The following is a 27,003-nucleotide window of genomic DNA, read 5'->3' as shown; positions in this document are numbered from 1 at the left end:
TCATGGGAATTGATTTTAGGAAGAATGTTGACCTGAGTGTAGCAGCTTTCTGGCAACATAACTTAGTGCAACTTGTGAGGACAAATTATATATGTCTTATTGTTGCTATATTTTCAATGTGTTATGACTTAGCACATCTTTAAAGATGCTATATTACGGATGGTCTAGTTAGCAATGCCTATAGTTAATGTTGCCCCATTATAAGACCCTATTTTTAGTTGCTTATATCTTTGCCAGACTTCACCTGTTCAGGCTGAAATTTTCCATATTTGGTGTCTGCCTCAGAATGAAGTTTTCGGAAACTTCCAGTAAAAACAATTCAGCTGTTTCTCAGAACAAGGTTAGGGGGAAAATAAGATGTTTAGGCCATGAGCTCCAGAATTTGTTGAGAAGCTCTAGAGCCTCCTTGCCTTGGAGCAGGGACTTGAAATTTGGCACAGAGGTCACCCTGGAGTCAGGGATGTGCTTTTTGCCATCCCTGTGAACATTTGCTCATCTTTGACCAAGTTATGAGCTTCTGAAAATCTGTTTGTACGAGCTCAATAGAAACTTCTTTGGCAAGTAAATTCTCTGATTTCATCTGCGTTATGCATGCTATGAGGCTGAGTAGGACTTGCAGTTCCTTCCTATAGCCAGGGGCCACTGTGACACCAGGTACAGCAATTGAGCAGGGAGATTACTTTGCTTTCAGTGCCCGACCCCTCCCACCCAACACTGGTACCCAGGCAGTGGGGAGGAGGAGGAGAAGGATGCTGCCTGCCTGGAATGCAGAGTGATAAGGGGGGAGTGGTGAGAAAACAGGCTGGGACAAAGCCATTGAGGGATTTAGATGATGAGCTAGGGGGTGGGAAGGACTGGAAGAAAAGCAGGCTGGGGCTGGGGGCAGGGAGTAGGCCAGAGGAGTCTCTCTATTAGAATACACTTGCCTCAGAACCTGTAATAGAACTCAGAATTCCTGAGTCTCAGTATTCCTCTGTCAGCTAGTAACTGTGGAACTCTCACTTCCGGGGTACAGTCCAGACCAATGAGAAGTTGTCACTGCTTTCCCTGCAACCTTGGGTGCCTCACAGTGCTTTGCTGGGCTGCTCAGAAACAGCCTACCAGCATGCAGGTCACACGCTGAGTGTCTGTACAGCCCTGACGCAGCAACTCTGACCCCAGCAGCCAGTCAGCAACACACCAGCCACACTCTGGCTTCCAGAAGCCTTGGTTACGGCCTGCTGGGTGACCCCAACACACTCCCAGTCCAAAATTTTCCCTCAAAACCTGTGTTCTGCACTGTACAGCCCTCTCCTGAACAGTTCAGATATTAGAGGTCCGTTGCCCATGTGACGGGTCAATAGTCAACATATGGCTACTTTAACTGAAGTTACCAAACAGCTCAGTTGAAACACGACATTGGATTAGTTTAGATTGTGGCTAAATAAATTTTGTTTTATTTTTAAAGAGAGATTTTAAGTGAGTACAAATATGAGGTATTAAAGTCAGAAATGATTACAAGAGAAATAAAGATAAAATGCTTTCTGATAGCTAAAACTTAACAAGCTAGACTTGGTTCAAGGTAAAATCCTTACCGTTATGTTCCCAACAACATTGCTGACCAAATTCTCAGGTCAGGATCTACCCCAAAGTCCAGGGGCTAGTTCCTTTGTCATCTTAGGTAAAAGAGAGAGATAGGGAGAGATGCCTTGGGGTGTTTTTGCCCCTCAGTTTTGTAGTCCAGCCACCCTTTTGAATTGGATTCTTCTGAGGATTACCCATCAAAGCAAAGTTTATTCAAACAGTAAAGAAGGCAACATTGAGGCTGATGGTGAAGGTGGCTGCATGCTCTTTCTTCTCCCCTATGTATGCTTGTCTCCTGCCATTTCCCCTTCTAGCTGGCTCAGGGACCCTGTTTACTACTTGAATGTGTATTTACCTGAATTTACATATCTTTGTTTAGGATAGACCTGCGTAACAACTTTTGCCTAGTCAGGGCTGTGAGAGTTTGAACATGTGCTAACACCATCACACAGGAGGAATTCATAACTTTACATATAATGTTGCTACATACATTTCACAATATTCTTGAGCAACAAGTAATTAGTTTTCAAACGATATCTCACAAGGTGTGTAGGGTGTGAACACAGTGTATAGGGTGTGAACATAGGGGTGCTTTTGGTCACAGGAACCCATTAGCAAAATGTGCCCATCCTACATAGAGGATGACAAACTACTACTGCTCTCTGCCACCAAGCAAAGTGAGTAGCTGAGATCCTTGCTGTGAATCAGCAGGGTTAGTATCTTTTGGATGACCCATGTAAAAATCAGTGGGCTTCCACCTGATAGAATTGGGGGTTTTTTTTAGTTTTTTAAAAAAACCTATGAAATAACATCCATAAAAACTACATTAAAATGCTAAGTCTGCAAAGTCAAGCACTCAATTAGTAAATGCCAGAATTAAGATTGCCTGTGCCACCTTAATTTGTCACCCTCGTGTGCACGCATTATGATACAGTCTTTAATTACATGATCACATACTGTCTTTCCCGCAGGTTCCCTGCCCCATTCTGTGCATGGGATAGACAATGCTCATGGAATTAATCAGTTGTGTTGCAATATGAGGCTGTTGTCTGGCCTCACTCCTTGTAGAAGTTGGAAGGTGTGTAGTGAATGGGACGGGGGATTACAGGGAGAGAAAGGATGGTCTCATGGCTTAGGCAGTTGAATGCTGCCCTTGAGACTTGGATTCTATCGCTATCTCTGCCAGAGTTCCTATGTGACAGTGGGCAAGTTACTTAAACCAAACTTTTCACAGGTGGCCACTGACTGTTCCTCATTTTCTGGATGCCTGACTTGAGACCCTGGGATCTGATTTGCAAGAATATTGAATGCTCGCAGCTGCAACTGAAGTCCGTTGTATTTGTATTTGAATGTATAAAGTGCCAAGTACTCTGAAAAAATCAGATCCTAGTCACTTTTCAAACTTGGCACCCAAAATTAGTGGATACTTTTTGATTTGTTATGAAGATAGATGCATTAATGTTTGTGAAGCACTCGTACTATAGTGATGATAGCCATAGAAAAGCCATGAAGAATTTAATTCTGTATTCATAACAGGACTTGAATGGTGAGCAGTAAACAAGTATAAAATGAAATATTGAATAGCTGCTCATTAAATGAGCACAGACAGTCCTGTGCACTGAATAAGGCAGGGACTTATGGATGTGCGGGAGCGGGGACTATATGGCCATGTAATTAAAGACTGTTTTATAATGCACAGTTGCATAGATAACCTTAATTCTAATACTTGCTTTTTTTTCATAGATCCCAAGGCCAGAAGGGACCGTTGTGATCATCTAGTCTGACTTCCTGCATAATTTAGACCATAGACTTTCCCCCAGAATAATTTCTAGAGCATAGCTTTTAGAAAAACATCCAGTCTTGATTGTAAAATTGCCAGTGATGGATGGAAAATCCTCCCTGACCTTTGGTAAATTGTCCCAAGGGTTAATTACCTTCACTGTCAATAATTTACGCCTTACTTCTTTTGCTTTTGGGTGCATGAGTTTGCAATCTTAATTTTCTTAATGTAGTTCTTGTGTGCAATTTATATATAGTATACAATTCACACTAGAACTGAGTTTGTTATCCAATACATACCCGGATAACTTACAAGTCTTCGATACCAGGCTTGTAAGTACTTTTACATGAATGTAGGCTAGTCCACTGGGAGTCAGGACTCCAGGATCTATTTCTGCCTGACTTCCTGTGTGCAGTAGCCCCAGCACATACCCTCTGCTTAAACTAATCTTAGGATTTTATGAATAAGTTTGCACAAGAAATCAAAACACTCAAAGGGGATGTAGTATCTGTTGATCTTGCAAGCAGATCACCTAGATACTAAGGTGTATATGGAGCTTTAGAAATGCCTTAGTCTCCCAACCACTTCAAGGAAAAACATCTTCACTGATTAAAAAGGCAGAATTTTTTAATTAAAATTTTCTGTCAGTGGAGTTTTGTCACGGATACACAAGAGCTCTGCTATGTCCCAGCTTTTAAACAGGACCTTGGAGGAACCACTGTGTGTCAGATCCTCGAGAGGTCCCACTCTTGAGGGTAGGCCACATGGACTCAGCACTGCTGTTTCACATTGTGAGCTCTGCTCAGTGAATCCAACAGAGAGACTTCTGCTCACAATTTTACACTCTTCAGGGACCAGTGCACCTCAGCAAGTATTTGCAGTGACATCTGGCAGGCTTTCAAAACAGAGTCGGATTTATTAGTCAGCTGGAACTCAGCATGAGGAAGTCCTTAGGTTAGCATAGAGAAATAAAGGTTAAAACATAGGCCATTCTGATCAAGTCAGCTTTCCATCTGGCCAAGCTGCTGTGGAATCTGCTTCTGGCTCTGGGTGGCTCTGTCTCATGGTCATTCCCAGGTGAGAGCTGCTGAACCCGTCCCAAAAGCCAACTCTTATCCAGAGCTTGTTAGCCCACGTTGAGTTTACAAGCTCTGCCTGCCAGAGATTCCCATAAGTGTCAGTTGCTTAGTCCTTGAGGCTTCCATTGTGTTTCCATTCTCCATTGATATAGGTTCGTTTCAGCCAGTACATTCATTCCACCCCAGACAGCTAGGTGACCCAACACCTCATGTGTTTAACCCTTTTGTATCCCCAGATAATGATGCAAAATACATACTGAAACTGAGGTGTGCATAGGAATCATAAAAATATTACAGAAACTCTCACCAAGTGAGAATGTTCTTCATATTCACTTTACTTTGGGATCCTTACATACCTAAAACTGTGTTGTTTTCCAATCCTTCTACTCTTGAGGTGCTTTTGTAGTCTACCACTTAATGACTGTACCCCAAATTCTGTTTCTTAATAGGTGCTTGCCATCATATTGCTTAATGTGGAACTAGGGGAAATAAGATGTTCAAAAGAAAACACATTTACTGGCAGGTGGAGAAACTTCCATTCTAAACCACAGTGCATGGGAATTGGTTTCTCTTCCTTGCAGCGACAGTGCAGTTGCTCAGTATAAATCGACACCTATTTGTCGTGTAAGAGAGTACTAATAACAAAAGGCTTTTATTTCACAGAAAAGGAAATTCCTACTTCTGTCTCCTTTCATTTCAGCACTGACTGTTTCGGTAAATACCAAACAGAGGTGCCACATCTTTTTAGATCTGGGAAACTGCAGATCATCCCCATAATATTTTGTGTGTTATCAGTAATCCCTTTCTGGTGAATTGCTATTGAAGTTTGTCTCTGCAGTGTGGTTTGAGTGGGGAGTAGTGATAGTGAAAATAGGGGATTTGCAGTGCAAGTGTCAAACATTTGGAGGACAGGGCTGAATTCCATGCTTAATTGTGGCCCATCAGTCAAGGTATTAATTCAGGGTGCATTCTTTCCACAGTACACGGTTTACTGATATCAACAGGAGGCTCCCACAGAGATCAATGGAAGAACTGACTTTTATGTAGTAACTGTTTAGTTATTTGTTCAGTATGTGATTGTCACAGTCATTAGTGGGAAAATCTGTTCCCCTTTAAGCCATCTCTACTTCTGTCTTGTCCTTCCCCATCTCTGTTTTTCCCTTTTCCATGCATCTGAGTTAATGTTGATACTGAAGTGCCATCGTTGGGCTTTAGAATTAATACTCTAATCCAATTAGTAAAGGGCAGAGGAGTTCAGATCTCAGTGCATTGTTTCAAGCTTTCTGCAGACTTGGGAAGATGTTACTGCTTTGGTTACATTTAGTTCACATTTAGAAAACTATCTCTGCATCCAGGGCTAGAAGCTTTTTAAAAATGAACTTTAGATTACATCATGTAGGCTACAAATACATCATGTGGGTTGGATCGCAGTAAATTACATTGCTTCTCAGAAAGTGTTGTCTTTTTTGTAAGTAAAGCCTTAGAAAACACCTTTAGGATGGATTATTTGACCTACAGTAGCAGAGAAAATGGCTTCTTTAGGTGACTGTTAGTGTGTGTTTCCACACTAGAGCTATTAGCTTTTATTTTTACTTCTAAAATTTGCTAACCAAAAACAATCTGTAAGCACCAATATAATACTTAAAAAATATAATGTGACTCCAGTTTTCTGTCTCTTATAATCTCATCAGGACAAAACTTACGTAGCACTTGAGGAGTTTTCTGACATTTGATATATGATACATCTGATGGACCAACAGAAATGAGTGGCTTGAGTTCTATAGTCAAATGCCCCTCACTGGAAAAACACTGTGCCTCCACTTTCCCTCCCGTTTCAGTTTGGGGGACCATAAGCAGAAGCACTTTGGCTGATTATACGTGCTGTGATACTACAGGAAAAGAGAGGCCATCTCTGAAACAGCCACTACAGCTGGTTGAAAAACTGCCAGCAAAAGCAGCAAATAACGACTAATAATTTGCAACAATCTGTAGAGCTGCACAGTAGGAAAAAAGATATCTGCAAATAATGCATTCAGCAGCTGAAAGGAAAAACTAATCAAATGGCTTGCAAATATTTGACTAGCAGTAGAAGCTAGGGGTCATGCCATATAGTTTTTATTTAAAGGGGAAAATAACAAAGGGGATTCAGCAAACCAAAGCTGCCAAGCCTATAGGTGTTCCAGTGCAACATCATTGCTCACGTTGTCCAAGAACCCATCCACAAAACACCTGGAACACAGGATTAAAGTGTTCTTGCACATCCTTAATATGGAACTGTACTTCAAGGGACATGCCTACCTTGGTCAGTGCATCCATCCATATTATCCAGTCTGGAGCTATAGTAGCAATAGTCGTAAAATCTCTTTAGAAGCTAATCTAAAACTCCTCAAGGAATCTGAATGTGTAATACACACAATGCTTCTACTTTTTACCAGTGACATTTAAAACACTGAAGAGTTTTAAAAATGTTTTTAACTCAGTAACTTCACTGAAAATCCTAACGTTTCAATTACTGCTGTAGGTGAGGGGCCTGCCTGCCTGTGGTGTTAGGAGAACCATTGTCAAGGAAGTCTGTGACCCAACCAGAATGTGACTGGGGCTTAAAAGAAAAAAAATCTTAAACAGGCTACTCTCTTAAATAGGTTTCAAATAGGTTTTAAATAGGTTTCTTTTCAGGTTTCTCCAATTAACTTTTGCCATTGAGTATCTTACTGAGCTTTCCCTAGTAGCAATGGCTATTTAGGCTAGTTCACTTTCTGTCTTCCTCCTGTAAGCTTCCTGCCTCTTTCCCAATCTAAATATTCATTGATAGGCATGTGTAAGATACAATCAGAATAAAGCAATTATGTACAGAGTCACCATTACACTTCTCAGTTAAGCTGCTAAGACATGCAAAGGTTTGTTGAGCAATTTTTAGAGGCTAGATGGTGCTGTGGCTTTGGATTTAGATCGCTAGTGAATATAATATTCTCAATGTACTTGCTAGTAGATTCTTGTCCATATCACAAGAACCACTCGTTGTGGCACAACTTACCATGATTCTCAGTCATTGTTCAGGAAAGCATAGGCGCTGAATCTGTGGGTACTCTGGGGCTAGAGCACCCATGGAAAAAAACAATAATGGGTACTCGGCACCCACTGGCAGCCCCACTGATCAGCTCCTCCCCGCCCCACAGCACCTCCCGCCCATTGGTGGGCCCCAGCTCCTCCCGCTCCCCACCCCCCAGCACCTCCTGCCCACTGGTGGGCCTCAGCGCCTCCCACCCACCAGTGATCATCTGTTGAACAGTGTGCAGGAGGCATTGGGTGAGGAGGAGCAGCGGGAGCAGGCAGAGGCCGGGGAGGGGGCGGGAAGAGGCAGGGTGGAGGCTTGGGGGAAGAGGTGGAGTGGGGGCAGAGCCAGGGGTTGAGCACCCCCAGGGAACTCAGAAAGTCAGTGTCTCTGCAGGAAAGCCCCCAATCTGGAATAACAAGCAGTGCAAATTGGTACTGGGGTGCATATATTGAAGTGTGTGTGGGAAGTGTGTATAGCGTCTTTCCACACTAAGCCTGGCTCTAACCAGTCTTGATGTCACATTCACAAACACTTAACTGCATCACATTCACGAATACATTAAAATATTTGTTGTAAACAATGACTATAAAGTAATATATAAATGCCAATTAATTAGCTAATCCTTATCCCATCACTGTAAAGGGGTGCGTGGGTGTTATCCCCATTTTAGAGCTGAGGCAATTCCCATTCCCCTAGCCATGAAAAGTTGCTGATTTTTATTTAATGTGGTCCAACTGCTAACTATAAACTTAATTATAAGCAGGAAGTTTGTAATGCATTACACTACATTATACCACATTATACCTGTAACAACCAGCTTCCGGTTGTTGGTTGTAAGTAGAATGAATGTTTATGTATTGTGACACTGAGAGCAATGTTTGGACTGGGGAGCTATGAGAGCTGAAACTGCAGACCACTGCTTTGTTTTTTCTGTTTAGGAGTGAGATTCTTGTGGCAAACCATCTCCTGAAAGCAAAACCATAAAAAGGAAGGTCATGGACTCTTTATAAAAAGTCTAAACTTACCTCCCTTTTCTGTAGAAGTAATGCTAACAAAGTAGGTGCTGGCCAAAGATTTCCTTGTCAAATGAACACCACTATTTATCTACCTCTCCCCCCCCCCCCCCCCCAAATCCAATGATCTTTGAACCGCAAAGGCCTTTTGACTCACAACCCACTCAGAGTATTGTTAATCCACGTTTTTTCACACTAGCAGTATTGGCCATTAGCACCACAATTCAGAATTCTTCTGTTTAACTATATTACTTAACCTTGCACATTCCCATATGAATGTGTTGGTTTGCACCTGAAGGCAACAGGTATCAGGTAATCTCTGCTGTTCCAGACAAAAATTGGGGAATGGGGGACAGTATGGGTGGATAGCTATTTGAATGGCATTAGATGATGGCTTTTTTTTTTAAATGTCCTGTGCATATATGAGTGTAAAACAAGGAAAATGATACATTAAACTTTTAAGGGGCATCACTTGAAATCGAGTCAATTTAAATTTCTTTTCTTAAAATTGCTTCAGATACACCTGCCCCAAATCCCTCCTCGTTTTTATGTCTTGAGCATTACATTTTTCAAGACTTCTTACTGGTGGCTTTTCTTATTCCTGTTGCTGTGTGAAAGACCCAAAATAAAGGAGTCTAACTGATTATACAGAGGTAACAGGGAAACTGACTAACCAAAAGTGTCAAATATAAAGTAAACTGGAAAAAATAGAAATACTTGCTTCTCAATTTTTAATTATGGTAATTGTGGCTGCTACTTGTAACAATGGTATGTTTTCACATTAAAAAAAAAAACAGCGAGAGGAGAAGGGACAAAAGTTGCAGAACTCTTTAAATGTCTGATTCCAAATCTCTCTTGTGTGTGGAACAAACACCCATTAACTTCAATAGGAATTGTTAATGAAATGGCTACAGAAATGGGAACCTAAATTATTAGCCTTTCTGTATCCTCCTTGCAGATTTATTCCCAGAATGCTTACCAGTGCAATCATCCAGCTGGATCTGAGCAAACTTAACACTATTCTAACCCAAAGGAATGCTGCTAGAAATGGAATTATTTTGAAACCTACATACATGTAGTATTCTAGTAATATTAGTTATCAGGATATTTTATGGTATAATTTGTGCTAGTTGCTGTGTAACTGACATTATTTTCAGTGACTGCCTTAACGCTTTATTATGAGAATATTATGAAATTTTCATTAGTGTAAGAGAAGACTTTAAAATAAGGGTAGGGAAAGAAGTCTGAGATTTGCTGGATATTTTTTCCTCTTGGGTGTACATCTCACCTCATCCTCTTCTTTTTATGGTAGAGATGCAGGTCACAAATGTCCAGTAGACAATGAAATTCTACTCGAAAACCAACTCTTCCCTGACAACTTTGCCAAACGGGAAATCCTCTCACTGAAGGTGAGATGTCCCAACAAGGGCTGTCTTCTAAAGATGGAGCTGAGACATCTAGAGGTAAGGATCATTGAAAAATGAAAAATAGTTTCCCATTTTGAAATGTTAAAAAAATCTCCAAAATGACTCTCTGTAGATGGTCTTCGTCTTATTGGTGGTTGTGGTTTCAAATCCACTGTTCGTTTGATCAAGGCTGGTTCTGTTTCTCTAATTGAAAGAAATAAGTGGCTGATCTTAGTTACCTTAGCCCAAGCCATATGTCACAGCTTGCATACAGCAAACGATAGTGCCTATAATGTTAATAGTGGTATTAGTTTAATCTTTTTAGTCTCCCTTTGTCCTGTCTTTGTCACATGTAATTTTGACCAACCATATGCTATAAATGAGAGCTTTCTATATCCAGTGTCCAAAATGCCAGTTTATACTTGCTCAAAGCAATCTGAATAAAATATAAACAATTTTTAAGTAGTCCTAGAAGTTGTCCAATTAGTGAGTGTGTTAAGTTGTAAAAGGTAGCCATATGATGACTCTGCACAAACATTAATACTGAAGAGCTTTGAATTTATAGTCCTGTTCAAACCCTGGTTCTGCTATGGAGCTCTTCTGTATGGACTGCAATTAAAGTCATTGAGGTTCTGGGTTTAAGGGCTTATGCAGGCAAATCCTTTTGCAGGATTGGGGCGTGAAAGAAAATTGAAGTTGCCAGTTGTATTCCTCTTGGAGCCATTTTGCTCCATCTTGGAGATGTATGAATAGCTGGGACCTGGAGCACTTTTTGGGGTTTCTAATACCACATCCTCTTGTTGCCGTTATGCAGGAGCATCAGTTGAATTGTGACTTCTGCTCTGTGGAATGCCCACAATGCCAGGGCTCCTTCCAGAAGAACCAGCTGCAAAACCACATGACACTGGAATGCCCACGGCGGCAGGTCTGCTGTCCAAACTGTGCCACATCTATGGCTTATGAAGATAAAGAGGCACGTGCTGAAAAATATTAGAGTGGATGAAAAATACTGTAACATTTGTCCTCAACTGTTAATGCAATATCAATGGAGGGTGTTCATCAGGATAGTAAATTGATCCAGAAACAGCTTCTGTGCTGCTGTGTTGGACATTAGGAGGTTGTGACCTCCAGATTGTCCTCTCTTGGGCAGGTGAAGACTAGCTCCCCCTTTTTTTGGGTCAAGATGGGGTCATGCTTGGTTAAACCTTTTTTGGAGACCCTATGGTGCATAGGGAGGTGAAAGAGTTGGCATAAGAGGGACCTTTAATTTTGATTTTGACCTTACAAAGAGAGATGGCAGCATTAGCATCCCACAATGACCTTAAAAAGAAAAGGGGGAGGGGCCAGAATAACAGGATAGGACAAAAGTACTGCTGTATGGCGGGCTTTCTTGCTCTGCTCACAAACCCGTTACCTGCTGGAAACATGGATGGGTGCAGAGAGGGAGAGCTGTGCTCCAATGCCTAAATCTCTCCTTTGAACAAGAGAGTTGGAGCAAAACTTCTGGAGTCTGTTCTTCGCTCTGATTCTGACTCCTGGGTGACCTTGAGTATCTGGCTTCTGTGTTTTGAGCTTTCATTTCCTTATCTCTATAGATAAGCCTAATATACGATAGATTATGTCTATCTGAAAAGCACTTCAAAATGTGCCATTAAAAATTCCCACATTAATGCACATCATGTTTGTGACCCTTTTGACCCTTTTTGTCAAATGTTAAGACTTCTTAATATTAATGAATATATTAATTGCACAAGAAAATTCTTTAAAATGTTTACATCCTTAATACAATTAATTAAACCCAAACTTCACAAATGTCTTGGGCAACTTCAGAATCAGAATTTTGTCGTATCAGAAATAGGACTTATCACTGAATTTCTCATGAGACAAGAATAACATTCAGAAAGTGAAAAGAGTCAGGAATCAGAACGGGGGTACTTTCCCGTTTAAATCCAACAAGATGCAAAGCTTGAGACTTAAAAAAATAAATGATCAAGAATTTTCCATAGACATCTAGAACACAGGCTAATCAGTACTCCCTTCTCTTTTAATAATCATTTAATTGTTACTAATAGTTCTCATTTTCTTTCTCACCTTTTCAAAAAATGAAGCTTCATGACCAGAACTGTCCACTTGCAAATGTGTTTTGTGAATATTGCAATACAGTGCTCATCAGAGAACAGGTAAGAGCCTACCTTTTTGCCATATGGCTGCCTGTCAGGTTGGAGTGCATCCTAAATAATATTTAACCTATCTAGCTGCAAACATTTTAAGATTTTATGGTAACCCATGTAAGTGTCTGAGCGCTCACATGTCAAACTTCCTCTAAATCTGGGGTTCTGAGATCTTTTCCCTTCTGAGATCCCCCCAGCATTCTATAAAAACTCCATGTCCACCAGTGCCACAATAAATGCTTTTCTCCATATAAAAGCCATGGCTGTCGTTAAGGGGTAAAAAGCAGAGCAGTTGCCTGGGGCCTTCTTGGCCCATGCCACTTCCCACAACCCCCATTGGCCTGGAACGGCGAACCACAGCCAGTGGGAGCTGCAATCAGCCAAACCTGCAGACGCCGCTGGTAAACAAACAGTCCTGGCCCATCAGCGGATTTCCCTGATGGGCTGCATGCCAAAGGTTGCTGATCCCTGCTCTAGGTCAACATAGCTAATCCCTTTCCTGGAGTCTCAAATTTACGGCGAATAATAGTTATCAAAGAATATTACACTGGGGTGACTTGCAGTGATGTTGCTGCGTTACCTTGCAATAATTTACTAAATGGCCTTTAACACTTAGTGCCTATTCAGGTGCAAATTAGTGGTGTGTGGTTGCTCATTATTCTATTAAAATGTTGAAATCTGTCGTATTTCAGTATACCCATGTGTTTTGGCTGGATCCTGAGAGTTGGAACATTCCTGTGCGCTTAACACACACAGTCGCTAATTCTTTCATCATGTTCTGTGATCGAATGGCATAATTTCTTTTCTGAAAAAGAAGACTTGATCTGAAGAGGAGAATGTAAACTATTCATCTTAAAGAAAAATTAATCTTAACTCTCATTTTGGTTTTAGATGCCTAATCATTATGATAATGACTGCCCTACCGCCCCAGTACCATGTACATACAGTGCCTTTGGATGTCCTGAAAAGGTAAATCTTTCTTTTATGCACATCAATACAAAGAACTCTCCTCAGTACCTCTCATCTAATCTATGTCACAAATTTCCCGGGCTTGATTTTTACAGTTTGACTTTCAAAAGCTGCCAGCATTGACCTGACTCAGCTTCTGTTGAAGGTAATGTGAGTTTGATTAGACAAGTGCCCGGGTGCTTTAGCAAAGTCCACCCTAAATCTAATAGTTTTCTGGGGTGGTTTTATTTTGCTGTTCTTACCTGTGTTGATTTTAAGCTTAAATACCAATGTCTTCTGTAACATTGCCTTATGAAAGTTTTTTAAATGCCAGGTATGTAACTCTTGTAGTTTAGGGAAAACAAGTGGCAAATACTTCAAATCCACATGATCCTCAAACTCATGATGTTTGGTGAAACAGTGCTAATTGTGGGGGAAGTTCCAAGTTTTCTAATTACAGTACTTCCTTTTAATGATAAGTTTCTCTCATCTTTAACCGATTGCTCTCCTTGCCTTTCCTGAATACACTGTCATATTCGGGGCTCTGGTGCCGCTACTGCTGTGCAATGTAGGGTATACATTGGTAGAATCTCCTTCCTTAGAGGTTTTTAAGGTCAGGCTTGACATAGCCCTGGCTGGGATGATTTAACTGGGAATTGGTCATGCTTCGAGCAGGGGGTTGGACTAGATGACCTTCTGGGGTCCCTTCCAACCCTGATATTCTATGATTCTATACGTTGCTGATTGCAAACAGGATAGTAGCAGTATTAAATAGATGCAAAGCAGTGGAGGAATTGTTACCTTTTACATCATGATTTTAACAAATCATTTTGACTTAAACGCTATTTGTCTCTACAGGCACCTGAACTGGTTATTTTTCTGAGTTGTCTGATCTTACAGCTGGTCCAAAACAAAGTCCCCTCAGTTGGACTTGACTTGACTTTGTCACATGTCACTTGACTTTTGTCTTCGTTCTTGTTACAGTTGATCTGTGTTAGCTAAAGCCATTTCTATTATGTACTGTAGTTTATCTTTGAAGCCCAATATTTTGTGGCTGAGTTGCAGGAAATGTTTTTGCTGCTCAAGCGTTTATGATGCCATGTCTTTTTAAATTCTAGATGCAGAGGAATGAGTTGGCACGTCATATGCAAGAGTTCACTCAGGTTCACATGAGAATGATGGCTCAGACTCTCCGGAGTATTAGTGTTACTACAACTCCCATATCCTACCTCAGTGGCCTATCCTTTGAGCCGTCTCTCTTCTCACATGTCCCACCTGCCACATATGACTGCAACCCAGAAGTTGAGAACTTCAAGGAAACCATTCAGCAGTTGGAAGGTCGACTGGTAAGACAAGATCACCAAATCAGAGAGCTTATTGCTAAAATGGAGACTCAGAGTGCTCACGTGGGAGACCTCAAACGCACTATCCAAAATCTAGAGGAAAAAATTACTGAAATGGAGGCACAACAATGTAACGGCATTTACATCTGGAAGATTGAGAACTTCAGCACATATCTGAGAGCCCAAGAAGAAGAGAGACCTGTTGTGATCCACAGCTCTGGTTTCTACACTGGGAAACCAGGCTACAAACTGTGTTTGCGCCTACATATCCAGTTACCAAATTCGCAGCGCTGTGCCAACTTTATATCCCTCTTTGTCCATACTATGCAAGGAGAATATGACAGTCATCTGCCTTGGCCATTTCAGGGCACCATACGACTTTCTATTTTGGATCAATCAGAGGGACATGTAAGGCAGAATCACGAAGAAGTCATGGAAGCCAAACCTGAGCTTCTAGCCTTCCAGAGACCGGCAATCCAGCGCAACCCAAAAGGTTTTGGTTATGTGACATTCATGCACCTGCAAGCTTTGAAGCAAAGAACCTATGTAAAAGATGATACCCTCCTGGTGCGCTGTGAGGTTGTAACACGTTTAGACTTGAACAGTGTACGGAGAGAGGGCTTTCAACCTCGCAGTACTGATGGGGCTGTATAGTCTGGTGTGCCCTAACTAAGGGAGCCCCGCACTGCTGTTCTTCCACAACAGATTGGAAGGATAAGGGCAGGAACGAAGAGATTTTCCACAGGGGAAAAGCTTCATAAGAGCAGTTATCTGGGTTGAACAATGCTATTCTGCAGGCTAATACAGCTGATTTGACTGAATAGAATTTGCTGCCTTTGGTATACAAGATTTTTCCTCTGTTTGTGGGCCATGTATTAAATATTTCTTACTGTTCTCTGTTAATGTATAAAGCTAACTGAGGGAAGTATTGCTGTGTTATCAAAGGCGAAATTCTTCAGTAAGAATTTATTGAAGCAGCTCTTTTCCTACACTGGGGGAGGTTGGGTCAAATTCCACTTCTAGAAGTCTGTGAGAAAGTGGAGCACTGAAGCGGAATGCCCCAGGTGTCCTAAATATGAAAGTATTGGAAAGCCCCTAAAAGGGGCAGGGAGCAGGGGATGAGGATGGGGAAGCACGTGGGAGGAGTGGTGGTCATGTGGGGGTGGTAGAGGATAAAGCAGGGGGATTACCTGGGCTCGGGCTAGCAGTGTCTAGCATAGGGGGACTAAGTGCCAGGGCACAGGCAGGATGAGAGAGAGGTACAACTAGTTCAGGCTGCTCCAGATCACATCTCCCTGGGGAGTTAACGCAGCAGGACCCAGAATCCCTGGGAAGTTTCTCCTGTTTGCTCCTGGGAAATGGCACCTCCCGCTTCTGGCTCCAATTTCAGCTGGTGCTCTGAGACCATCCCCCTCCCTGCCCTTCCTTGAGGGCTAACTAGCAGCTGCCCCCACTGACCACTTTGTATATGCCTGTCTGCCCCTTTGTCCTGTGGGAGCCATTCTGTGCCTGTGCACCTGCCTAAGTTCCTCTGTCTTCCTGATTGACCTCTTGTGCTCCTACCCCATAGACCTTCCTCCCGTTTGTCCTGCTCTCTGCCCTTCAGTCTCAGCTGGTTTGTCCCTTTGTCTGTCCCTCTCCTTCTCACCTATCACAGCCAGAGGCTTGAAGCACCAGGGCCAAAACTCTGCTGCTGCTGCTCAGGGCTCCTGGCCAGGCCCAGCAGCCTCTTGTCCCTGGGAGCATCTGAGCTGCCCTGCACCTCCTGCCACCATCACTGCTGAGCATCTGCTTTAACTAAAATTGATATGAAGCTGCCAGGAGGCTGCCAGTGGTGGGATAAGCACCCAGTGGCTGGAGCGTGCAAAGCACTTCCCATTATGACCAGCTGCTGCAAGGCAGCAAAAACACTGAGAGAAGCAGGAACATGGCAGGGAGCAGGGGCTGAGCAGAGCAGGGTTGGTGGGCAGACTGGCCCCACATGGGGCGGTGTCATAAGGCTGCTCGCAGGGAGACAGTTCAGAGTGAGTGTTTCCCCTGCTATCTAGAGAGGTGGATCGACTTCATTGCCACAGCTGCTGCTTAATAGTACCAGAATGATGTTCCAGTTTGACTACACCACTGCCCAGGGGGATGCAACACCCATACTGTAGTGGGAGTGAACTAGCTCAACTATGGAAGGTGCTTTCGTGCTACAGATTCAGGAGATATTCACCTCGGAATATAGACAGTTTCTAAATGGACTTAAATCCAAATGGCAAGAATAGAGGAAGGAAACAAAAGTACAGACTATTTTAGTGCCTTTATAGCTTAGCCAGGGAAAGTGCAGCAAGGGAAACTCCAGCACTTTAAATTTACCATGCTCCTTTTGGAATATGAAGTAAGGTTAGGACTTAGTCCACAGTCCCTAGATATCTATCGGGGTCTCTCTATCTTTTTTTCTCCCAGGGAATTATGTTCAGGAACATTCAAACAGGAACCCGCATGATGGTGTTGAATCAATCTTGGACTTCTGAAAGCATTCTGCAAAACCCATGTAATACAGCCCCAGAGAAGGCTAAACAAATATTTCTGCTGAATGTGCTGAGATCACGGCAGAAATGCTGATAGAAACTGTGGCTTTTAAGCCTTATTTAGGCCTAACTTTTTTTTCCCCCTCTCACAAAATGTGTGTGTTCACCTTGTTTGCAATTGTGTAAAAACATGGCTGACACTCTTCCACTATAACTAAGGTGGTGCTGGATGGGTTAAAGTTCTGCATTGGTAGGGATGCTCTTTGTGGTGCTAGATCATATTAGTGTGAGATGTTCGACGGAGAGGAAGAAGATATATAGTAGGTGGCTCAGGGATCATGGAAACTTTTACCTCTTGGTCATACCTGACTTGTGCCAAACTTACCAGAGATCTAAAATCATTCCTGTCAAACGGCACCGTGTGAAATGTGGTGGAGCATCTGTCACTAGTTCTCAATAAACATTTGTCTACATAGTGCCCAAAGTGATGGCGGCTTGTTGAACTAGAGAGCTCTGGGCCATAGTAGGTTAGCCACCCTCACCACCTAGAAAAGAACAGGATGGTAGCCCGCTAATAGGGCAGTGTTGGTGAACTTGCATTGCTATGTGTCCTTATAATAAACAAGCACATTCTAGTTTCTATAGTGTCCTCTTTCACAAATACTGCATTGACTTAAAACAAAAACAAAACAAAAAAACCCCTGGAGACTCCTGTGCCTATTTCTTGGCTTTTCTAGACTGATTGTCTACATCCCATGTTAATGTTGTAGTCTGGCGCATTAGAAGCGGGTTAGTCCAAACTCACTGCTGCTAATAGAAAAATAATGGATTTTAATGTATAGAATTATTTTCAACTCTACAGTATCTTCAGGTTTGTATATAAACACAGATTACTTTTTTAAAGCACAAAAAAAAAGCCTCATTTGTCCTGCTACCAGTGGTAGGCATATAGACAATCTGATACAGAAAATATGGAACCAGGCCATGCATAAATGTATGAATATCTCCCCAGTCAGCATGGAGCATTTTTCTGAGTTGAGAAGCTGGCAAGTGGGGTTTGCCTCACCTCTAGTTGTGTAAATATTGCTACGGGGCAGCCCAAGTGTCGGTCCCCTTCTAAGCAGCCCAACAAGGACCAACAACAGGGAGGGAGGACAGTTAAGACGCACAGGCCCGGTCTGTTACAAACTTCATTGTCGAAGCACCACATTAGAACAGGTTTCTTTGTTTGTTTGTTTTTGCCCACATGCAGGGGATCAGAAATGTCCTAGGCCCTGGAAGGCCTCCGTTTTCATGGCACCCCAGCCTACTAAACTCAGTAATGTGAATGGAGTGTGGGAGAGAATGTTCTTTTGCAGGCTGAGTGGCTGTATTCTGCACATCTAGACCACCTTCTCCATGGAAAATACTGACAAACGTGAGCACAGACTTGTTTGAATTGAGTCACTGCATGTATGGGGTTTGCTGCTTAAGGGACAAAGTCTGTTCTTGCCCATCATGTTACCAAACGGTTTAGCAGGAACCGTATTAAGACAAAGTTGAAGCATTCTTAACGCTAGGCTTTGATTGTGCTTCACAGTGCCGAGGTCAGGGCAGGCGAGCTCTGGCACGCCTGCCACAGGCGGCACGCAAGCTGATCTTCAGTGGCACTCATGCTGCCCGGGTCCTGGCCACCGGTCCGGGGGGCTCTGCATTTTAATTTAACTTTTTAAATGAAGCTTCTTAAGCATTTTAAAAACCTTGTTTACATACAACAATAGTTTATATATTATAGACTTCTAGGAAAGAGACCTTCGAAAAACGTTAAAATGAATTTCTGGCATGCAAAACCTTAAATTGGAGTGACTAAATGAAGACTCGGCACACCACTTCTGAAAGGATGCCAACCCCTGGCCTATGTCATATACATGTGTAAAGCATTTTTTGGTGTTGCATCGTCACTGACACATATACCAATTCTCCGCTTCCTTTTCAGACGGTCGTTCTTTTCCAAGGACAGACTTGCTTCTCACATTCCTCCTCTCTTTATTGTGTAGGAAATAAAATCAGATTCTCTTTCTGGGGACAGAGGGAGAAAGGAGGGGTAACTTCTAACTGATTCAGGTACCTCTTACTGCCTCTATCCCCCTCTTCCACGTAAATTGTACAGTGCATCCTTTTAAAAAGCCATCTGCCTGTCCTGTATGTACGGGTCTTTGAAGTGCCAACTTAACACCTATAGGAGTTCCATTTTCATTACCCTTTCAAAAGCCTTAAGATTTGTTTTTACAAAAGCCCGTCAATTCCCAGGCAGAGCTATCTGCTTTTTAAAAATCTCAACCCAGTCTACTTTTGACTTGAAATGAACTTCAGCGTGGTGGCAGCCCTGTAGTATACATAAGATTTTATTATTTAAATTGGGATAATGTAAAATAGCACAGCCTAATAGGAAATAGAGAAGTTGGTGCAGGTTACATATTTTTTTTTCTGCCAGTGTGAAACATTAACAGTTTTAGCTGCTGGTGATATTGTATCTATTGTGTACTTATTAAAGGGTTCACTATGGAATTCTAAGCCAGTGCCAAGCTGATTTAACCACAAAGCTTACGTGGGAGACTTTCTGAGCTGATACGTTGAATATCAGCCAAATGTATTCTGTCTTACTAACCTGATGTACTTATCTATGCAGACCTCACTCAACTACTTATTTTTTTTTTTTCAAATTATCTTTGCTACCAGTGCAGTTCCAGAATTGTCTGTCACATCACACATGTGTGAATGTAATTTCAGCTGGTGGAAAGAAATTTGTAGAATTTAAATGCTGGATTGAGTTGCCATCCAGATACGTACATTCTCAGTTGTTAATGTTATATTATTTAATCTCTCTTTGAGGTTGGCATTGTTTGAGAGTTCAATTTGTGATAAAATACAGCTTTATAGTGTATGTGCTTCACCTTTTCCCCTAGAAGTCTGTTTTTCTTCTCTTTTTAGAAATCATTATGCTATGACGGTTGAAGAATGATCTTGAAAAATACTTAAAAGGAGAATGGATTATGGATCACAACTGCCACAGATTTATGAAAATTTCTAGAATAAAGCAATCTAAAACAAATGTGGAGTTGCAATGATTAGCCTAGTTTCCAACTGTTAACTTTTTAAGGGAAATGCTGAATTTAGGTTTTGTGTACAGTTCTTTCTCTGTGACCCTTGGTGCTTTTGCAATATTGTGTGTGTATTTATGTATATATAATCAAATCTTATGTTTAGAAGCTAGATTACTTTCCTCTTCTATTTTTTAAATCAAATTTCTGTTACCTGTGTCAAACAGTCTTAGAATAATGAAATTGTAGGACTGAAAGGGACCTCAAAAGATCTTCTAGCCCAGTCCCCTATTTTCCCCCTTAGACTTGCTTCCTATGGGATCTTACCTACCAACTCCCTGAGTTTGCTAAATCTGCCTTCTTAAAATCCATTATCTTTATTGTGCTGTTTTCCCTCCTAACATTCTTTAGAATTACGAACTCTACCATTTCATGATCACTTTTACCCAAACTGCTTTCCACTTTCAAATGCTCAGCCAGTTCCTCCATATTTGTCAAAATCAAAGCTGGAACAGCCTCTCCCCTAGTAGTTTTCTCTATCTTCTGAAATAAAAAAATCTCTTAATACATTCCAAGAACTTGTTGGATAATCTGTGCCCTGTTGTGTTATGTTCCTGACAGATGTTTGGGTAGTGAAGTCCCCCATCACCACCAAGTCCTATGTTTTGGATGATTTTGTTAGTTTAAAAAAAAGTTTTACCAACCCCTTCTTCCTGGTTAGATGGTCTGTAGTAAATCTTTGCCATGACATCACTCTTGTTTTTTATCCCTTTTATCCTTACCAGGAGACTTTCAACAAATCCGTACCCTATTTCCAAGTGTGTACATTTAATATATACACAAAGCAATATCTCCTCCTTTTTTCACCTGCCTGTCCTTCCTCAGCAATCTGTACCCTTCTGTACCAATACACCAGTCATGTAGTATCCCACCAAGTCTATGATGCCAAGTATGTCAGAGCTGTTTTCAATAACTAGCTTTTCTAGTTCTTCCTGCTTATTCCCTATACTTCTTACATTAGTGTACGGACATCTAAGATACCTATTTGATTTTTCCTCCCACACACACACACACCCCCCCCCACTTGTTCTCTCTTGTCTCTTCCTTATCCCAGCTATGTATTCTTTATGTAGGGGTATACTTGCAAGGTTACTGCTCTCAGAATTCTCTGAGTATAATATATTGCATATGGGACTCCTTTTTAGCTCAGTGTCCCCCTGCAGGGCAGGGGGAGTAACTCTTTAAAAATTGTCAGCAGGCAATTACATTTGTGAGATGGAAAAACTCATTCTCTGGGCTAGGTAGCAAGTGGTCCTACCTATTGAATAATTTAAATCTGGTAGTAAACAAAATGGTTGGTCTTTGTTTGCCTTACTAGAAGACATTCTTTTTCTCATCAAATGTGCACTAGTGGTTTGGTACACAACAAGTACTCTAGTCAGTGTTATTGAAGATACGCTCTGATCTGCATTTGAACACAATGCACACTCTGCTGATTTCACTAATGTATCAATAGATTAATATATTTTGTAACTAATACACAAGCTTATTTCATTCAAACAACTTTTTTAAAATAAACTCATTAAACTTTTCCAGTACTAATTGTGTATTTTTCTCATGCCTTGGGCATCCTTTTTCTGATGTGGGTTGAGCTATGAAAAAAGTTATGGTCAGCCCTACTTTAGGAAATTCATTTTAGCCCAGGATATTCTGCCTATAGGTTAAAGGTTAAAGTGAGCCTGTCTTAGGCTTAGTGATAAGTACTTCAACTGCAGAGACCCAGCTCAGAGAGATCGTGGAGATTGGTTCATTATGCGGAGCCTTGACACCAAACTTCAAAGTGGACACAGCCTGTTTGCTTTATGCTTTGCTCAGACCAGTGCTCCTAATCTCTGCATGAATGCTAAATTTCCTCAGCTTTATTTCGAGATGGGTGCGGGAGAGTGTTCTATTTTCAACATTTTAAAATACTAAAATGGTTCTAAAGTTTGTCCTCTTTGGAAGAATGCATCTGTCTTTGAGTCTTAGAAACTGTTAACAAAAAACGTACTGATTACTATGAATGTAGTATTTAATGTGACATTATCTGTGTAATTGTAAATGATCATATACCTAGAAAGCCAGTCGTCATCAAACTGTAATAAAAAGGGGAGGTCAAATTTGCTTATTACAGAAATGGGGTTCCAGATTCCTTCATCTGTTGCATTAATTCCTTTGCCCATCCTTGAAAGTGTGTAATAATATACCTTTAGGTAGATGGAAGAGAAATATGATCACTTTTTGCAGTAAAATATTATGCATGCATCTGTGTCTAGCCATTTTTTGGGTAAAGAGACAGGCAGTTACATGTGTATATTCCCTAGCCTGTGTGCAAATAATGTTTATGCACCCACATTGTGTATATGCAGGCCTCTGCCCTCAGTCTTGGCCCAAAGGTGCTTTCTAAAGCAGAAACTCATTTGTGTTTTTTTACGGTCCAAACCTTGAATTATGGAGTCCTCCCCTACCCAGTTTGCTATTCTTGCTAATCCATAAACCAATATAACCTGCAGCTCTCTGAGCTGTAGGGGGTAGCATATGGTGACTTCAGCTCAGCTGTTGGAGAGGCTGGAGCTGGTGCCTACTTGCTTTCTGTCAAAATAAGGTCTTTAACTGAAGCCCCAGAGCTAGCTGCTTTTTGGTGTTAGTTATTAGGTTACCACATGCCAAGGAGTTTGATGCTGTGCAGGCTCCAGTTCTTGTTCTGTGACCCACTTTGCCATGTAACTGTCAAATGAGTTGGATGAAAGGAACTATATAATTTCTAAACTGATTAGATATTATAAAGGGATTATTTAGCCTGTTACTGAACCTGTGAGCAGCATACAGAAGGTCAGGAAGTGCCACTAGTGTACTTGTGTAGCATCAGTTCTTCTGCAGAATTTACGTAGTCATAGCATAACACTCACTCTGGAGACCCAGCAGCTTCTACCTTAGATTGTTGTTGCTTTTATAGGCTCACAGTTTGTGGGCTTCACAGAAGAAGTGCATTGGAAGGATGAAAAGTAATGGGCCTGTGTGGGAGGATGGGTGTTTCCACCACATCTGAATGAACACCTTCAGCAAAGTGCCATCCAATTCAATACTTTATGTACACCTACTGCTTTGACATCTGTTCCTGTATGTTTTTAAGTTACCCTTGTGAGTTTCTCATCTCAGTATTACCAGTATCACCCTACTTAGATTGAGACCTGGCTAGGTAATAGCCTGTTGTGATATGGATGTACGCTCTACTTGAACATTGTTTGGTAGTTTGCCATGACAGTCTATTCTCCCTTGAAAGCTTGGAGCAGTAATATGCATAAATACTCTTGTGATTCATCAGTTACAGGGTGTTCACAGCTGCAGACAATCCATTAAATTCCCCCACTTTCTGCTCACTCAAAAATGAGTGAAGCCCTGCTACGAGAATACATTAGCTCTGAAAAATGTGAATCCTCTATTGCCTACAACTGCCGCTGTTCTGCTTTCCCCAGCATAGTGAAGATGCCTTCCATGTTAATTTCTTTGTTAACCATCTATTGCAGTGGTTCTTAACCTCTGGTCTTTGGACTAGGTCTAAAGGGTCTGCAAAAAACTTAAGCCTGAAAACTGACTGAACGTAAGTCAACTATATGAACAGACAAAACCAAGGGGTCCGCTCCTCTATTTTAAATTTTTTTAGGGGTCGGCAAATGAAAAAAAGGTTAATACCCACTGATCTATTGCTTTCTCAATAGACTAAAAGAAATGGACAAGAGTCTTAACTTCATTGGTTGCTGCTTGGAGATGCCATTAGCTGAAGCACTGGAGTTGTCCAAAGACTCGGAAAGTTCTGACACTGCAGCAGGACTGTGTTCGGTAGCTTTTCTTTACTACCATGAGAACTAGATGCTCTTCTTTGTGGATGCTTGCAAAGTTTGGAGAGAGAAGGAGTTACGTGTTGTTTTTTATAAATGTCCTTTTGCCCACAGGTTATCTGCTAACCTACCTGACTGCCAGCATTCAGTCAATAGTGGAGGGGAAAGCAAATAGAAAACCAAATAATGGCAAAGATAAGACACCTGGCAATGAACAGCTACAGAGGAGTTAAGATAACAAAGGCTGGGCCATTGATTGGGAAGAAGCCACCTGCTTGGCTCCCAACAGGCTGGCATAGTTTCCTCTTCCAAAACCTGACAGCCTAGGATTAAATGGAACTATAAACCTTTAAAGATGCTGGCCTTGGGAAGGAGTGGGGGATTGCCAAGTGAGTCAGTGACTGTTGTCAGGCTTGCAAGAAGACTGTTTCTCCCAGCCAGAGCTGGGTTTACCTGAGCTATGACTAGAGAGGTTAATCTTAGTAAGGAAATGTGTGTAGGACTCTGTGTTAACCCATTTTCCTAAATGCTGTTTCCTTGAGCAATTAAATACTATGTTTTGATGATGCTGTTTTTGAGTCACTTTAATCAGCTGCTGTTACAGGTGCCCAACCCAGTCGGGCCTGTTGGAATAACATGGTTCTGTAAACAAGGGGCTGCAGCCCAGGGACCCAGTCTGAATGGCTGGAGTATGTGGTTCCACCCAGAGTGAGGCACAGGATGGTGCACTCCAGTGACCAAAAGAACTCTATGGCACAGCTCACCTGGTAACCATGATACATGTTCTGCAGAAATGTATGCTTTCCGCCACTAGAGTGCCTCCAATAAATCCCATTCCTCAATCTCAAGTAGAGGAGTGGATTCTTTCAAACCCTGGGATAGTATGTGGGGGCTTGTCATAAATGTAAAGGGAAGGGTAACCACCTTTCTGTATACAGAGCTATAAAATCCTTCCTGGCCAGAGGCAAAACCCTTTCACCTGTAAAGGGTTAAGAAGCGAAGGTAACCTTGCTGGCACCTGACCCAAAATGACCAATGAGGAGACAAGATACTTTCAAAGCTGCAGGGCGGGGAAAACAAAGGGTCGGTCTGTCTGTGTGATGCTTTTGCCCGGAATAGATCAGGAATGCTCTTCAGAACTCCTTAAATTAGTAAGTAAGCTAGCTAGAAATGCGTTAGATTTCCTTTTGTTTAATGGCTGGTAAAATAATCTGCGCCGGGTGGAATGTATATTCCTGTTTTGTGTCTTTTTGTAACTTAAGGTTTTGCCTAGAGGGATTCTCTATGTTTTGAATCTGATTACCCTGTAAGGTATTTACCATCCTGATTGTACAGAGGTGATTCTTTTGCTTTTTCTTTAATTAAAATTCTTCTTTTAAGAACCTGATTGCTTTTTCATTGTTATCAAGATCCAGCGGTTTGGGTCTGTGTTCACCTATGCAAATTGGTCAGGATTTTTATCAAGCCTTCCCCAGGAAAAGGGGTGTAGGGCTTGGGGGGATATTTTGCAGGGAAGACGTCTCCAAGTGGGCTCTTTCCCTGTTCTTTGTTTAACACGCCTGGTGGTGGCAGCATAGGGTTCAAGGACAAAGCAAAGTTTGTACCTTGGAAGTTTTTAACCTAAGATGGTAAGAATAAGCTTAGGGGGTCTTTCCCCACATCTGTACCCTAGAGTTCAGAGTGGGGAGGGAACCCTGACAGGGCTCAACACTTCTATTTTGGGCTGTTTTCTTTCCTGCTTGCTAGTGTTTGTTTCCCACACAACAGGTTTGTTTCTATTGCATCCTTTTACATAAGAGAAATAGTTCAGGCTGGCAGCTGTTCTTTAATTCTCCTTAAAACAAGATCAGCCCTCCTAGGGTCTATGGCATCCCACTGGAAACGTGGATGTTACGTACGGTTTTAGTATCTTAATGTAATTTGTAAACTTAAGCAAACAATGTGATTCACTCAGCAAATGTGATTCACTCAGCTCCAACCTGAACTAGCTTTGAATTCTGTTGTTCAAACCTCTGGTGTTCTGTGTTTCTCCTTCAATTTTCCAGAAAAGGAAGTGAATAAATAGACATTTAAAGCTACAGACCTCCACACATTTTTCTGTGTTCCATCTACCTGCTGCTTCTCACCTTTGGGTTTAGGACCTATGCACAGAATTCACTGACCCTTCCCTTGGGTCCTCTTAAGGAATAAAAACCTTATATCTAATAATATTTACTTTACACTTTCTATCCCAGGATCTCAGTGCTTTGCACAGGAGGGTAACATCAGTGTCAGTAGTTTACTGACTGGAAAATGGAGGCATAAAGAGGAAAAGTGACTTGCCCAAGGTCACAAACCAACTCAATGGCAGGGCTGGAAACAGCCTTGGCTGACTCCCTGGATTCCAACACTCTGTTTGCTGCGAACCTACCAGAGGTAGGGTAGGCAGTCATATTTAGACTTCGCATAAAGGGCAGGTCTGTTCTGAAGAGTGATTTTTTTGGTAAAAAAGGCATCCAAGGGTTCCAGGTTTGTTGTGTGTCTGACTCCAGGGCAAATCTACTCAGTGTGCAAGTAAAACAAAATCCTTTCAAAACTCCAGCCTAATGTCCTCAACCTAGACTCAGAAAATCTAGCTGGATTTCTTCCACTAGCACCTCTAATAAAGATACTTCTTGTATCTGTCCACATGGATCCCAGTCTTGGTTCACATGCACTGCATGTATGTGAGATTAGATTCTTTTGGCCAGCAGGGTCTCCTGGAGCCATACCTGTACTCTGTAGGCATGGCTACACAGCAGCTGGAAGGGTGCATCTCAGGACAGTCAACTGCTTGGGCTAGCTTCTGAAGTATGTACACAGTGGGTCGGGTGGGATTGTGGTCTGGTGGCTAGCCCGAGCCATTTACCATGCCACCGTGGACAATGGCTCGAGCAGAGCTAGCGTGCGTCCATGTGCCTGTATCAAGAAACACCCTCCCCGCTGCTGTGTTGACACACTATATATGTCCTCACTCCCCTTCCACAGGAGGGTGTAAAGGGTAGGACAGGCTCAACCCACTCTTCTTGCTGTCTATGGTAGCTAGACAGACCTTAGTGGTGTCCACCTATTTCCCCGTAGCGCTCCTTTATTAGTATTAATATGTTAGTTACTTTAGTAATTAACATTTTATTTAGCCGGTTGGCAACATGAATA

The 27,003-nt window shown here is 41.9% G+C and overlaps 1 protein-coding gene across 9 annotated transcripts in view; it reads left to right on the top strand.

Moving 5' to 3' along the window:
• TRAF6 (TNF receptor associated factor 6) overlaps positions 1-22,833 on the top strand; it is a 36,589-nt gene extending 13,756 nt beyond the window's left edge. For 3 of the 9 annotated variants that reach the window (XM_073348004.1, XM_073348005.1, XM_073348009.1), the window contains exons 3-7: positions 9,803-9,953; positions 10,711-10,869; positions 12,005-12,076; positions 12,959-13,036; positions 14,134-22,833. In XM_073348004.1, the coding sequence (XP_073204105.1) occupies positions 9,803-9,953; positions 10,711-10,869; positions 12,005-12,076; positions 12,959-13,036; positions 14,134-15,012 (1,339 nt within the window). In that variant the 3' untranslated portion in view covers positions 15,013-22,833. Of the gene's footprint in view, positions 1-2,797; positions 3,110-3,306; positions 4,421-9,802; positions 9,954-10,710; positions 10,870-12,004; positions 12,077-12,958; positions 13,037-14,133 lie in introns of all 9 variants that reach the window. The other 6 variants (XM_073348008.1, XM_073348006.1, XR_012159397.1 and 3 more) reach the window with 6 other exon arrangements.
• Positions 22,834-27,003: the final 4,170 nt, after the last annotated feature.

Source organism: Lepidochelys kempii, chromosome 6, assembly GCF_965140265.1.
Source record: "Lepidochelys kempii isolate rLepKem1 chromosome 6, rLepKem1.hap2, whole genome shotgun sequence".
In the NCBI taxonomy this organism is placed as follows: domain Eukaryota; kingdom Metazoa; phylum Chordata; order Testudines; family Cheloniidae; genus Lepidochelys; species Lepidochelys kempii.
The sequence above is the reverse complement of the archived record's forward strand: the minus strand, read 5'-3'. Positions and strand labels throughout refer to the sequence as shown.